The sequence below is a fragment of the Diadema setosum genome, chromosome 9 (assembly GCF_964275005.1).
Source record: "Diadema setosum chromosome 9, eeDiaSeto1, whole genome shotgun sequence".
Lineage (NCBI taxonomy): Eukaryota > Metazoa > Echinodermata > Echinoidea > Diadematoida > Diadematidae > Diadema > Diadema setosum.
In genome coordinates this window covers 15,431,662-15,446,259 of record NC_092693.1, presented here as the reverse complement: position 1 = coordinate 15,446,259, position 14,598 = coordinate 15,431,662, and the positions used below count along the sequence as shown (strand labels likewise).

Sequence of the window (14,598 nt, the reverse complement as noted above, 5' to 3'; positions counted from 1 at the left end):
GTTACGTAAAACAAAGTGGGGGGGGGGGGGGCAAAGTGATGACATCTTATGTATTCCTTTGCATTGTGCACAAAAAGTGGGGGCCGAGCCCTGCCCCCCCCCCCCCCCCGTTCCGCCGGCTGTGGATATCAACTTTCATCTCCTCATGTATCAGACACTACAAATGTATATGGAATATTCCATTTATGCCCAATGACTTGCCTGATATTCACGCATATGTTTCAGAAAAACTATGCAACCCATTCTTACCCCACATATCATTTTATTATTTTAATTATATTATATTATATATTATTTTAATATTAATTTTACTTTCCACATACTCGCACACTTTTAGCACAGAAAACAATTGCTTTCAGCGATCCCAAGTTTTGCAATAATCTTTCTGAAGATATAATCCAATGGTCTTTGTTCATTTTCAAACAAACACTCAAATTAATGCTGCTCAATGATTACAAGTGACCTGACTAGAATAGTGACTGGTTATCCATTCCTCTGAAAAGTTTTTCTTCCTCACCTCGCTCTCCTTCTCTTTCTATTACTACTTCTGCTCTTTGTCCCTTGCTATTTTAGCTTCCAAAAATGTCCCCAGTACTTTCTTTGTGTCCCATCACTGTGCATTGCAAGACTTATTCACATAGCTATTTCTTCTCTATAGGAACTCGTTGATACAAGCTCTGTTTGTGGGGTTCCTACATATTTCACATCTTTAGTATAGATCTCGTATACAGACACAGTTTCTAGTTATAATCCACTGTATACATTTTGTCTTTTGTATATGTATATCTTTTTATTCGTTTAATATAATGTTACCTCAATGCCAAGTGAAATGGGAAAGTGAATGCGCTGTAGAACTATCCATTGAGTCACGAGTGTTAAAGGACAAGTCCACCTTCATAGACATGTGGGTTGAGTGAATGCAGCAATATTAGTAGAACACATCAGTGAGAGTTTGAGGAAAATCGGACAATCCCTTCGAAAGTTATGAATTTTTGAAGTTTCTGCTCAGTCACAGCTGGATGAAAAGACTAAGTAAGCTTGTGATGTCACATGAGTACAACGATATAAAGAACGAATAAAGAAAATTCAACATATTTCCATTTTTCTCTCATAACAAAAGAGCACTCGACTTCTCTCTTTCAGAAGGCAGGGGGAATAATAGTAACCTTAACATACGTCAGTAGCAAGTCGAAGAAATGTGCACTTTATTCAAAAAAGTTTTGTAAAATTCTCTTTTTATTTTCCGTATATAGTTGTACGCATGTGACATCATACACTGTAGTAGTCTTCTCATCCAACAGTGACTTCGCAGATATGTAAAATATTCATAACTTTTGAACGGATTGTCCGATTTTCCTCAAACTTTCACTGATGTGTTCTACTAATATTGCTGCATTCTCTCAATCCTAATGTATGAAGGTGGACTTGTCTTTTAAAGACCGTTGTAGTTTCAGTTACCAGCTGCAGTATGACAGTACAAATATGTGGGGGTGTAAATTCTACAATGTGGGTGTATTTTTCTGAAATGCTTTCACATTATCAGTTTTATCTGTTTCTTTCATTTCATTTCAATGTATTTTCATATTTCTCAATGAAAAAAATACATCAGATATAACAAAAGAGAATGATGCATGACGTTCAGTTTTGAAAACAACATTACAAATATTACAAACATACAGAACATGTTTTACCTGTTAGATATCACGGTCATATGATTTAGCGAAAATAAACAAATAAATATAGACTAACAGAAACAAACACGCACAACTGAAGGCAAATGGAAAGCAAAACAGAATACAAAATGATCGCATTATTTGGCTGCAAATAAAGTAAGCTTTTCCCCGGGAATTGACCAAACCGCTACTTCCTTAGGCAATTGTTGTTGTTGCCATAATTGCCAAATAAAAGGTGCCTTTTTGTGAAGGACTGAACGCTATCATTTTAACAAAATATATAATGATATATACGAGCCAAACTTTTACCGTTTGTATTTTGAGATTTTACATAAACAAATCCGAATGCGTTTGTCGATTAAAGGTCTGTGTTATGCTTGTCAGAAGCAAGCTACAAATGTACTTTAACCAGCGGGCAGTACATCACACAGATGATAAGTTGGATCTGCGTACTTATATAAACCAGTTGAACACGCACGGTGGAGGCATTTAAGTGGTGGATCTCCGTTAAGTGTCGTCACTTTCGAAAGCTGAGGAGTTTTCCCTCTGATATCGTGGTTTCCAGCTATCAATGGGCATGTTGAGAGCTGAAGGGCATCGGCTTGTCCGGCTGCTCGTCTTGCTGGTGGTGGTTGCTTGCCTGTTGGGTGCTTGTCACGGGGCACGAAGCGAATCATGGAGGAGGGAAGCGCTGAAGGGGAGCAAGGGCGATTCGAACCCACGGCCTCTAGGAAAGGGTGTCAATGGGGGTACCCCGTGTGCAGGTAATTCCCAGAAATCCATTCAGTCTTATCCCTCGATCAACTGGAAAGAAAAGAAAGTTGGCAGATGGGAAATGGTGCAGCTGCGGTATTTTAGCACCTACGTACATATATATTTACAGAAGTATTCCGAGCGCTTTACACAAAATAATGCTATCATACAAGAACACTTTATGTGGGTGTATGTATCATAATGTATGTAATACATATACAGTACTTACAGTCAGTATAAAGGAATCCATTAAGACAGATCAATATAGAAATTATGATATTATATCAATATATGTATATACAATATATAGCTTAAAGATTAGGCCTATACGATATTATGAATAACACTATCATAACTATATTCGAGATGCCTATGAGCCTTCAGACTGATGTGCGTATTTGAGTGTAAAGTGAGTGTATTCGTGTGTCTGTCTGTCTGTTATTCTAGAAGAATGACTGGCTGGCATGTACCTGTCATTGCGATTGTGTATGTATTTATAAATCATTCGGTTCCTGTACTGATATAATAAATGTTGGCAGAAAGAACTGCCATTATCATAATGCATTCAACCGTGCATTTCTTACCGGATATACTGCAATACTTCCTCTTGGAGACACACGCGTTGCGATTATAGTCCAGTGTTACGATGGAAGTATTATTGATTGCATACGTGTATGTATACATAAATTTGTTTTCTGAATGTGCAACGCAATTTGATCTTCGCTTTATCTCATGGTGAAAAAAAAAAGGATGGCGAATTGGAACACGTGTCTTTGCTGATTTTCATATTAGTACACTCTTTTCGTTCATGATCGGCTTGGCTTAAAAATGTTGGACATAATAATGGTTTGGCTATAAAAAAACAACAACAACACCCATGCAGTATTACAGCATTGAAGCCTGCTCTGCCTTGTCCAAGGTATACTAGGTAGTTATTTGTTCAGCACATCTAAAATCACTACTCTGTGTTTGTTAAAGTAGATTAGCTTCATTTCAAGACCCGATTTAACTGCTCAAATTGTCAACGGAGATAAAAGCTACAAGGTACTTTGGCCTCCAGTCAGAGTTCGACAGCATTATTGCAGCTACGTTATGTTTACAATTTTCATTGTGACTACATACAATATCAATTTGATTGTAGCTCGTTGTACTATAGTTCATAGCAACAAAATTGTATACCCATAGTTACTTGATCAGTACTTTCTCACCGTAACCATAATAATATGCCAACAAGTACACCTAGAAATAGTTTTGGCTGTCATACCCGCTATTGCTGATTACAGCCACAGTTTTTGATGGAGATGGACCACAGTGGGCAAAGTTTGTAAACAGAAATTGGATGCACGTCGCGAGTCCGACACCCAAGAGTCATACAGCCCACGAGTGATGCAGCCCACGAGTTATACAGCCCATGAGACACATCCCACGAGCTAGACACTAAGGTCCGAATTCACGAAGGTGGTACAAAATGAAACCATGGTTTAAACCATGGACAAAAACCATGGAGCGCCAAGTGTCGCATGAAATATTTCGTTACGAAATCAGTCATTTCGTCGATGAAGAATGATGATTTTGTCATGAAAATGACTACATTTTGTAACTAAATGAACATTTCGTTAACGAAACGGTCATTCTTATACTTCTCTCTAAGTTATCCCATTATGGTATTCGCGGAAAAGCCTTGCAATGGTTTACGAGTTATTTATCTGACAGATATCAATATGTACATGTGAACAGTTTTGATTCTTCTATGAAAAAAAAAAAAAAATCGAATGTGGTGTTCCGCAAGGAAGTTTGTTAGGCCCACTGTTATTTATAGTTTATATTAATGATTTTTATAGATCTTCAGATAAACTCTCTTTCATATTATTCGCCGATGATTCCAATCTATTTTATTCCCACCCTGACCCTAATACTTTAATTAGTACAGTGAATTATGAATTGAAGAATGTCTCACAATGCATATATGCAAATAAATTGTCACTGAATATTGAGAAGACAAAGTATATGTTTTTCAGTAATTCTTTAGATAGATTACCAGGTAATGTTATATTTGACACTACTCCCCTAGAAGAGGTTTCGTCTATTAAATTCTTAGGTGTTTGTGTTGATAATAAGTTATCATGGAGGTGTCACATAAACAATATTTGTAATGTAATTGCACGTAACATAGGCATAATGAATAGATTGAAATACTATCTTCCTTCTTCGGCTCTGATTACGCTTTATTCAAGTTTGGTATTGCCGTACTTGAATTACGGAATTCTTGCTTGGGGGAATACATATTCGACATTGCTAGATAAACTTTTTCTTCTGCAAAAGATGGCGCTCAGAATTGTTTTTAACCTTCATATCCGTGCACATACTGACAAACTGTTCCTTGAACACAAAATTCTGAAAATAAAAGAGTTATATTTGTTTCAACTTGGTCAATTTATGTTTAATTACAACTGCAACCATCTATCCAAAATATTTTATTCTTTATTTCACTGTAACAGCCACGTGCATAATTATCCCACGAGACAATCTAAAGAATTTCATCTTCCCTTAGTGAGAACTGTACACACTCAAAATACATTTGTTTATACCGGACCCAGATTTTGGAATAGCTTAGATAATGATCTAAAAGAATCTGTGAAGTTAATTACATTTAAGTATAAACTCAAAAAATATTTGTTTTCTAAATATACCTGTTAATTCTGTTCAATGAAAAAATCCATTATGTTTCACTTTTCCTTGAGATTTTGTAGTGTGTCCACAGACCTTTTCCATCCCTCTCCTTTTCCCTCTCCTTTTCCTTCTCTATTCTTCCCTGCTCCGTTTTCCTCGTTCTTCGTTGTCCAGTATCTGTTTGAGTGTATTTCCTCAAGTTCTGTTATTTCTGTGTTTTGTGTTATTGTTGTTGTTATCGTCGTTATGTTTTTTGTGGCCGATTGCATATCTTCCTTTCCGTTCAGTTTTCCTGGCATACCTGGCCCCATAGTGTCTGTGCCACAAATGTGAGATGTTACATAGTTTATACGTTTGCATTCTAAAAATCCTAGTGTATTGTTCATAGTATCAGCATCGTTATATCAATGAGTAAAATGTACAACAGTATATAGAAGAATTTAAAATGAATATGTTTTATTGGTATAACAAATTGGTGCTGTTGTTGTTTTGTTCCAGTGTTCCACGTCTTACAAGCTTGGCTTTTTTAGTGGAACACTGTTTTCCATCATTGTGATTATTTACTATTTTTGTTGCCATGGCAAAGTGCATTGTTTCTTTTTTACGACATCATTCGTGTATACACTTTATATTGTATCTAAAAAAAAAAAACAACCCTTTATCAGACGAGTGTAAGAGAAATGAAAAAAAAAATTGTATCACTTTGGATCATGTCAACTTTTTCTTTTTTTTTTTCTTTTTGATGATGGAAATAAATAAACTCTTGAACTGAATTGAATTCTGTCGACGAAATGACCAATAATTCGTAACGAAATATTCCGTGCGACACTTGGCGCTCCATGGTTTTTGTCCATGGTTTAAACCATGGTTTCATTTGTACCACCTTCGTGAATTCGGGCCTAAATGAGCAAGGTCCCACGAGCTGTTTGGTCCACCAGCTCGACACTAAAGGCAAATAAGGCCCATGAGTTCGACACTGAGCAAACAATTCCAAGGCCAACGAGTCCGACAGTTGGCAAGGCTCACGAGACCGACACTGCGTACATTTTAAGTCCCTTGTGCTATGGTCTCATGAGCTTCTTTATCGAAGTCCTGGTTTCAGATCGTGGGCCTTGTTTGCCTAGTGTCGAGCTGGTTGGCTTTTGTTTGCATAGTGTCGAGCTCATGAGCTGCATGACTCGTGGGCTGCATGACTCGGGAACCTTTTTATTTCTTAATGTCGGGCTCATGGGCCTTATGACTGACTCGTGTCGGACTCGTGCAATGACCTCACAGATATCCCCTGTTTGGGACAATTCTTTAACTTTCCTTGCAGACAACCATGTATGTCTGCATAATATAAATGGTGTATAATAGAAACTGGGGTCGTTTTATTGGCAAAGTTTTACTTTCCCTCTCCATAAAACTGATAGAGTCAAGACTATCAGAATGCTGTTTGTGTGTTGATAAATCGAATGGATGGCGCGGGGGGGGGGGGGCGTCCAATTTCTGAAGACTTTCAACAGCTCACTAGAGGAAAGGATGAACAATGTCTTCATGGAGTGCACTCTCCATGGAGAGCACTCTCGTTTACGGAGATCGGAATCATTTCCAAGCTCATGCCAGACCCTATAAGAAGGCCTCACAAAATGTTCAGATTATCTCTTACAGAGATTATTATCATCAGCTAAAAATTAATGACACCAAGCCTCACGAGACTTTGCCCTACACGAGTGATAATTAGAGAGAGAGAGAACTGCGTAATCTTACAATTTATACTCAGAGTGACCTACATCTACTAAAAATGCTGATGAGGCACAATGAAACAGTACGTATAAACACTGACACGCACAAACACACAAACGCATAAAATACACAGAGATGTATATAAGTATACATACAGTTATATATCATACACCGTATGTATATATATGTATATATATATATATATATATATATATATATATATATAGCGAAAACTTTGAGCAAAGAAAATGGGTTTTCATCGGGATTCGAACCCGAGACCTCCGGATTACTAGACCGGTGCTCTACCGACTGAGCTATTGAAAGCCCTAGATCGGTGTTCGTCCCAAACCCTTAACTCTCTTTGCTCGTGTGGTCAGAAGCTATAGTGTGTGTATGTGTGCCACACACACACACATTAACCTGACATAAACCCAAATGATGTAAATCAACTTTGGAATAAATGTGAGGGATCGCCGAAGCGATGCAGCTTTTTGTAATATATTTTGAAACAAGGAAGGAAAAACTGACCAGAAACAATTGTAATAATAAATAGCGAAAACTTTGAGCAAAGAAAATGGGTTATATACATACGTTTGTGTGTGTATATGTGGGTGTGTGTGTGTGTGTGTGTGTGTGTGTGTGTGTGTGTGTGTGTGTGTGTGTGTGTGAATGCGTCTTAGTACAAACTTATCAGCTGATTTTATGTAACTAATTTCCCAGGCGTTATGAATTATGATAATGGGATGCTGAGAAGATCTTTACAATGATAAAATAAACGGCACATCATCTACAATAATAATATGGCAGCTTCCTGCTTTCACGAATTGCTCTTCAAACGAAGCTTATCCTACATAATGGTGAGTGCTTGAAGTGGTTAGTGAATAACAAATCTTTCTAATCTTAAGTCATTTTTGTTACCTATGACAAACTGTAGAAATTAACATGTCATTCTCCTGAAATAAAAGTACTTCGATATAACAAACTAAAGACATGGAGTATACGTTAATTTACCAAAGGAAGAAAGTTAGGCCTATATACTGTAATGGGCCCAATGAAATAATGTTCAGATTAATGGGGAGGAAAAAAAATATATGTATGCAACACAAACGATAAACAAGGAAAGTCAAGAATGCAATGTAAGACTGCTGCAGTACCCACACACGGGAAGACACACACGCAGTTTCAAACTAGTTGAGCAGCACGAGATATGCCTTTAGAGATAAACCAACGACTTGACCAACATGTACGAAACATGACGTGTACATGCTTGATGTGTAGCCATTTTGTGTGTGAGTGGTATTCACATCCTTGTCAAGTAATAGCTCTTTATAGTCAATAGTGCACCAGAATACATCACGACATGCAGTGACCACCATAAATTATATTTTGATTGCTTTCAATTTCGATTGTTGTTGGCAGACGATCACTAGATAAAGGAAATGGTCCGTTAATGAGCTGTTGCGTTATAGGGAGACATTACAAGTTGCTATGGCAGAGACGCAAAATTATTACTACTTGTGTAGGGCTTGCGAATGTCTTTTCATCAGGTCTGGATGCATGTTTATTCCCCTATAATTTGCATGAAAAGGGGCTTGATGGTTTTCCATCAAGCCCTTTGCCGAACTTGACGTTTGCATAATGATTCTACCTTTCTCTAATTCACTGTACAAAGTTCGCGTAAACTGACACGAGAGAAACCCCGGTTTTATGACTTTGTCACTATCAGACTATACCTTAAAGTTCCGGAATCAGAGTTTGATAATGGAGAAGAAAGAAAATTTGAGGGGGTGAGGAGTGTCAAAGTGATGACGTAGAAATGTTTGTGTGAGTTTTTCCCCTCAATTGCGTTCCTATAAGCAGACTCAGGGATATAATGTTCTGTCAAATTCTTCCGCATGTTTTACTATAATACCCAGAAGTTCCCCAACGAACGACATTACATGCGTGAGAAGTACGCTGTCTTTATGATTTTAATGTTTGTTTGTTTGTTTGTTCCATCTGAGAAGATGGCAGGATAGCCCATATTCAGCTACGTTAAGCTGGTCTTCCATTTGTCCATGGGGTCCAGTTGGATGTGAGGTGGAACCACTTCACCGGGTTAAACACCCTGCTCTCTCCGATGAATGAATGAAGCGGGATCTTTTACGTGCATAAGTTGATACTCTCTCATACACGGGACCTCCATTTTATGTCCTATCCGAGTGTTTTGCCTCTTGCTAGAGGGGACGGTATGATTACGCACAACATTGCTCAGTCAAGACTCGGGTTCGAACCCGGGTCCTTAGGATCGTGAGGCAGACGCGCTACTGACTGAGCCAACTCACCGCCCTTGATATTCGCGTTTGATATTTTTATATCCATGTTTGCATTTTATATTTTCCAGTTTATCTATTTATAATTTCAAGTATCCCACTGACCAGCCCCCCCCCCTTAAGCTGAACTATAAGCAAGTGGACATAGATTAGTTCGATATAAAACGTCATGATTCATGAACGTCAATAAAGGTCGTGACCTTTATTTGGATCATAAAGACACGGAGGCATTTTGTGTTATTCAAAAAGCGTTTGTTTGTTTGTTTGCTTGTTTGTTTGTTTGTTTGTTTGTTTTTTATAACCGAGAGAATTGTATGAAGGAGCTACTTGCTTCTGCTCTCTTCCTGCAACTTACTGAACTCTTTAGTATCTTTAATATCAGAGATGAGACGTCGAATGACCAGTTTGTAAAGGATTTATAAAACCCTAAATACTGAAATATGTTTTTCTAGAGTATAGTATCGCTGAGTATGCTATCAAGAAAACTGGTTACCCACTCTTTGCTAAGGCCCAAATTTAATGACTTTTATTTTGTTCATGTAGTTTTGATTTATTTGTTTTGATGTAAACGGACTTTGTCAATTCATTGGAGGCCATGTCTTAAATGTAGATTTGATTGTCAATAACACCATAAACCACAATCAGTACTAAAAACGCTATATAGCAGTATCAAGAATATCAACTCTCTCAAAAAGTTGTAGTATAGTAGCATGAAGCGGTAGTTTGGGTTATTTTGTTTTCCTATCCACGTTACTTCGCATTGTTGTGCCTGTAAAACAGAGACCAACAAACACTCTGTATGGTTCCCTTACATGCATCTTAGCCCATTACTTTGGTTTGCTCATTCTCTACAAACCCTGAAAAAAAATCCTCCGACAATTATATTTATTTAAACTTTCATCTCTCCTCTTTCACTTTCATCTCGGCTTCTCTATGGTTCTGTGATGTTCTCAATCCAGTGTGCACTCTTCTTGTTTCTTTGGCCGAGCAGAAGGCAGAAATACACAACGAGTCGATTGCCCACGGATTGGAAAGGATTTGCTCCTATCTTCCAGGTAACCATGGAAACGGTAGAGTTGATGCTGGCATCTGCGACGGGCAAAGATGGAGAAGATCGGGGAAAGAGATTTCATTTAGGGCGAAAGAGAGTACATTATTTCATACTATTTGAGAAAGCAAAACTCTAATGCTAGAGATAACGATTAAAGACAACAGTGATTTATGTTGATGTTGAACGCAACCATGTCTTTTTATGAAAGTATATTAACGATCAACTTCAGATCTCAAAGTTATACCCCCTCACAAAACATGTGTTCCATAATAGATGATTACGCGTAGATTATGACTCTTATCTTCAGTATTCAAGTTGTTCAAGTTGATTTATTTCATTTCCAACAAACAAAATAATTGGAAGTGCAATGAAACATTCGTATACACAGATGTCAGAAAATCAGTACCACAATGCGATGAACAGAAATAACATTGTAAAAAAGATACAGGTAAATTATCAACAGAGATACAAAAAAAAAAAATAACTGTTATGCCACGGTGGTAAATGCATAAACAATATTGCTGGAAATGGAGGGGACTGCTAAAAAGCAGAGGTTGTAGAATGCAGTCCCAGTATAACAGTTGTATAGTGACTTTCTGGTCTAAACGTCTACAAAGTTTAGTCATGCAATGTAATATGTAAGCTTTGTCACGTGTTTGTAGTCAGTTTCTCAGTGCCTGTTCATAAAAACATGATTACATTTTTATTTGTGCACTTTGATCAATTTTGTAATGGTGCGTAATATTTTCTCCACAGATGTACTTAGGCCAACATGCAAAACTTTCGTCGATCTGGCTACGCCCGTGTTGATACAGATGTAAGTTCTGGGACAACAAAGGAAATATTATGTATTCACGTATTCACGTATCTCCTAGAGAGAAGTCATAGATCTGGAATCCATTTCATAAAAGATGTTAGGATGACAACTCTTGCTGGAATGGCAACTTCCCATAGCAACAGCCAATCAGGAAGCTAGATTCTTGTCGTTACCATGACATTTGTCATTCCAGCAAGAGTTGCCATCATATCAACTTTCTATGAAATGGGACCCAGAGATGGGGGTGCTATCTTATGGAGCTATACACTCCATGCTTGTATATGAAGGAGAAAATGCTCCTCGAAAGCTTGTACAGAGAAAGAGAAGGGCATACCGAGAATGAAAGTATCCTTTTCGACAGAAAAAATGTCCTATATACATTGGACAATAAATGTAATCTGAATCTGAATCTGAATCTGAATGAGTACCATGTACACATATTATATGAGAAAGAATATGAAAATAATCACACACGCTACATAACAAAACTTGATAAAGGCGGATCCGTTGATTCTGCTGACATACTTTATTATAACAGGAACAAGATCCTTTCGTCTCCTTGAACATAACAATACAATATATGAAACTAGCATAAAGGCCAATGCCAACTAGGTGTATTGCACTTACTATCGTACATCGTGTATCGTGATCACATGAAACTGCTCATAAGAATACTACACAGCGGCAACAATGCATCCTGCACTCACTTTCGTATAATCTTCAAAGGAACAATGGCTCTACAAAGTGCCAATGCACATCAAATTAATTTTCTCTCTAAGTTGATAAATCCCACCACTTGTACAAAGACATCTAACATAAGCATTCAACTTTATTCAAGCTGTCCTTTGTTTTGTGCCTTTCTCGGTAGAATCGATATAGATAAATTCCAGTATTTATAAGTGCGGAGCATGTAGAATGAAGAATGTCATCAATTAACATCAAGATTTGATGCTAATTGTTATTGCGCAGGGTTTACAGTAGTGTGCTCCTAGTATATAACATTGTATTAATCAATACCTCTGGTCTCTCGAATCCAAGGCCCAAATATCAATGTGGATTAAGTGAAACTAGATTATAGTAGTAGTTGATAAATGCTGCCACTTGTAAAGACACCTCTGACATAAACATGCCACTTTATTCAAGCCGTCCTTTGTTTTGTGCCTTTCTGTGTAGAATCGATATAGATAAATTCCAGCATAAGTGTGGGGCATGTGATGGAGAATGAAGAATGACGTCAATTAGCATCAAGATTCAATATTCAATACTAAAGCATTCACAGTAGTTTTCTACTTAACATTGGTTATTCTAATCAATACCTCTGATCTCAAGAAACCAAGGCCCAAATATCAATGTGGATTGAGTGAAGCCAGCAATGTCATTAGTACATATCATTAAAAGTTTGAGGACAATCAGACAGTCCGTTCAAAAGTTATGAATTTATGACATTTCGGTGCCATCATTGCTGGATATAGGACTACTACACTTTTTTACACTTCAAGACACAATGGACAACAATATAAAGAAAATATAAAGAATTTTCAACATGACATTGTTTTCACTTTTTTCTATAGCATAATGAAAGAGCACTTGACTGGAATTACCTCTAACTTCAGAAAGCAGGGGAAACAAGTTATATTTTGCTTTTATACTTTTGAATTGGTTGTCCGATTTCCCGAAAACTTTCAAAGATGTGTTCTACTAATATTGCTGTTTTCACTAGATCTACATTTATATTTCGCGTTTGGATTTGGTTTCCTTTTACAATGGCCATGTATTCATAATGTCCTCATAAACAGAGTTTTGATGTCGGAGGTTAAAAAAAAAAAATATAGCTTGATATAAAGTGCATACCTAAAGGTCCTGATTTTTATCTATTAACGTGAACCACATGACTTCATGCTGAAAAAGAGAAACCAAAAGAGAACACTAGCAAGACTAACAATACCTAAAAATACATGACAACTTTTCTTTGTCTTTAAAAGAATAAGGTTTGTGAAAGTAGGTGTTTTGTTTCATTTTCATTTCATTCATTTCATTTATTTCATTTTCAACAACATTTTCATACACAAAATAACACAACATCAATGCAATGTAGTAACAAAGAAAAATACGTGAAGTTGACAATACTACGCATCACAAAAGCAAAGTAAACAATGAAAATTGAATTGAAACTAAAGTTGCAGGAAATGGAGGAGACATGCTAAAAAGCTAAGCTTGTATTTTGCAGTCTCCTCGTGGACAAAAAGACTAAATAACATCAAAAAGCAATTAGCTAGACATAATATGTCGGTGTACAACACTTACAGACCTATACATATGAACGAACAAACAAACAAAGAGACGGACAAACAAACACAAGCAACCTCTCTTGTAAAGAGAAAGATAGAGAGAAAAAAACAAAACACAGTAAAGGAAAAAGAGGAAAAGAGGAAGTAGTGGTGGAAGTGTTGGAGTAGTGGTGTGGATAGATGGATAGATGAGTAACGAACCCCAATTTTTAGAGTTGCCTTCCCCTTCCAAGTTAATGAAATATTTTTCTACAAACTTTGATAATCTGACTGTGATAGACTTATCTTGTGTGGCTCATCTTTGCTGTCAAAATTACATACATGTTCCATAATGTAACGAAACTTACACCGCACATCATAATGATAATGGTATAGATATAATAATATAGGTTTTCCCGGCCAATTTCGCAGTTTTGTCAGTCCATTTGATAAAAGGTTCTTTCAATTTAGCGAAAATCCTCGTCACTGCACATTCGGTCATTCGGGTAATTGCAACTTGTTCGTTCAATTTAGCACTTCGATCAATGAAATTCGCACATTTGCCTTTCAAATTCGTAAAACGGGCATTCAAATTGGCACGTGCTCTTCAGTCATTCAAATTCGCCAGCACTGGCGGAAAATGGTATTTCAGTCATTCAATTTCGCGTATGGGCAGTCAAATTCCAAACATGTTCATTCAAATTGGCGTAATGTTATTTCTATTTTGAAAAGATGAGAACCGTGATTTATGCGAATTTAAATGTGAATTTTTGTTTCATCCACACACTGTTAAGTATATAGTAAATGTATCTTTGACCCTGAATAACTCAAGTTTGTTGTTCTGTAACGCCCCTTTTCTTTCATACATGTTATCAGAACTATACATGCACCAGTACCATAGATCACTTCACTTTCTTTTGTCCAGTCATGGCAGCACAAGTTAGGTACAGGCGTATATCTCAAGAAGACAGGGAAAGAATCATAGAGGCATTTGAGGGTAATAACCTTGACAAATTGATGGCTAGAGCTGATCCAAGAACTTTATTTCCAATGATGATTAACGCAATATAGCGCCATCAAATGAAAATAATGAAACATACAGATGAAAGAAATAATCACGATGTAAGAAACCTCCTTCTACCAACTAAAAAATGTCAAAACAGACTTAAAATTAATGTATCTGTGAATGAAATAATGCCATCGAACATCATAAACACATACACATATTTTTAAAGTACTGTTGCAAAGGTGATATCAGAATAAAGAATGAATACGAAAATATGAAATGTCAAGATGATTGCAAACAATACCTATGAAAAATGAAAATTAA

General features: G+C 36.8%; 1 protein-coding gene across 1 annotated transcript in view; it reads left to right on the top strand.

Annotated features, from left to right (window-relative positions):
• Positions 1 to 2,250: 2,250 nt before the first annotated feature.
• The window catches only part of LOC140232881 (acyloxyacyl hydrolase-like), a 38,872-nt gene continuing 26,524 nt past the window's right edge, over positions 2,251 to 14,598 (top strand). The window contains exons 1-3 of the mRNA XM_072312995.1: positions 2,251 to 2,437; positions 10,093 to 10,188; positions 10,941 to 11,001. Of these exons, the coding sequence (XP_072169096.1) occupies positions 2,251 to 2,437; positions 10,093 to 10,188; positions 10,941 to 11,001 (344 nt within the window). The remainder of the gene's footprint in view (positions 2,438 to 10,092; positions 10,189 to 10,940; positions 11,002 to 14,598) is intronic.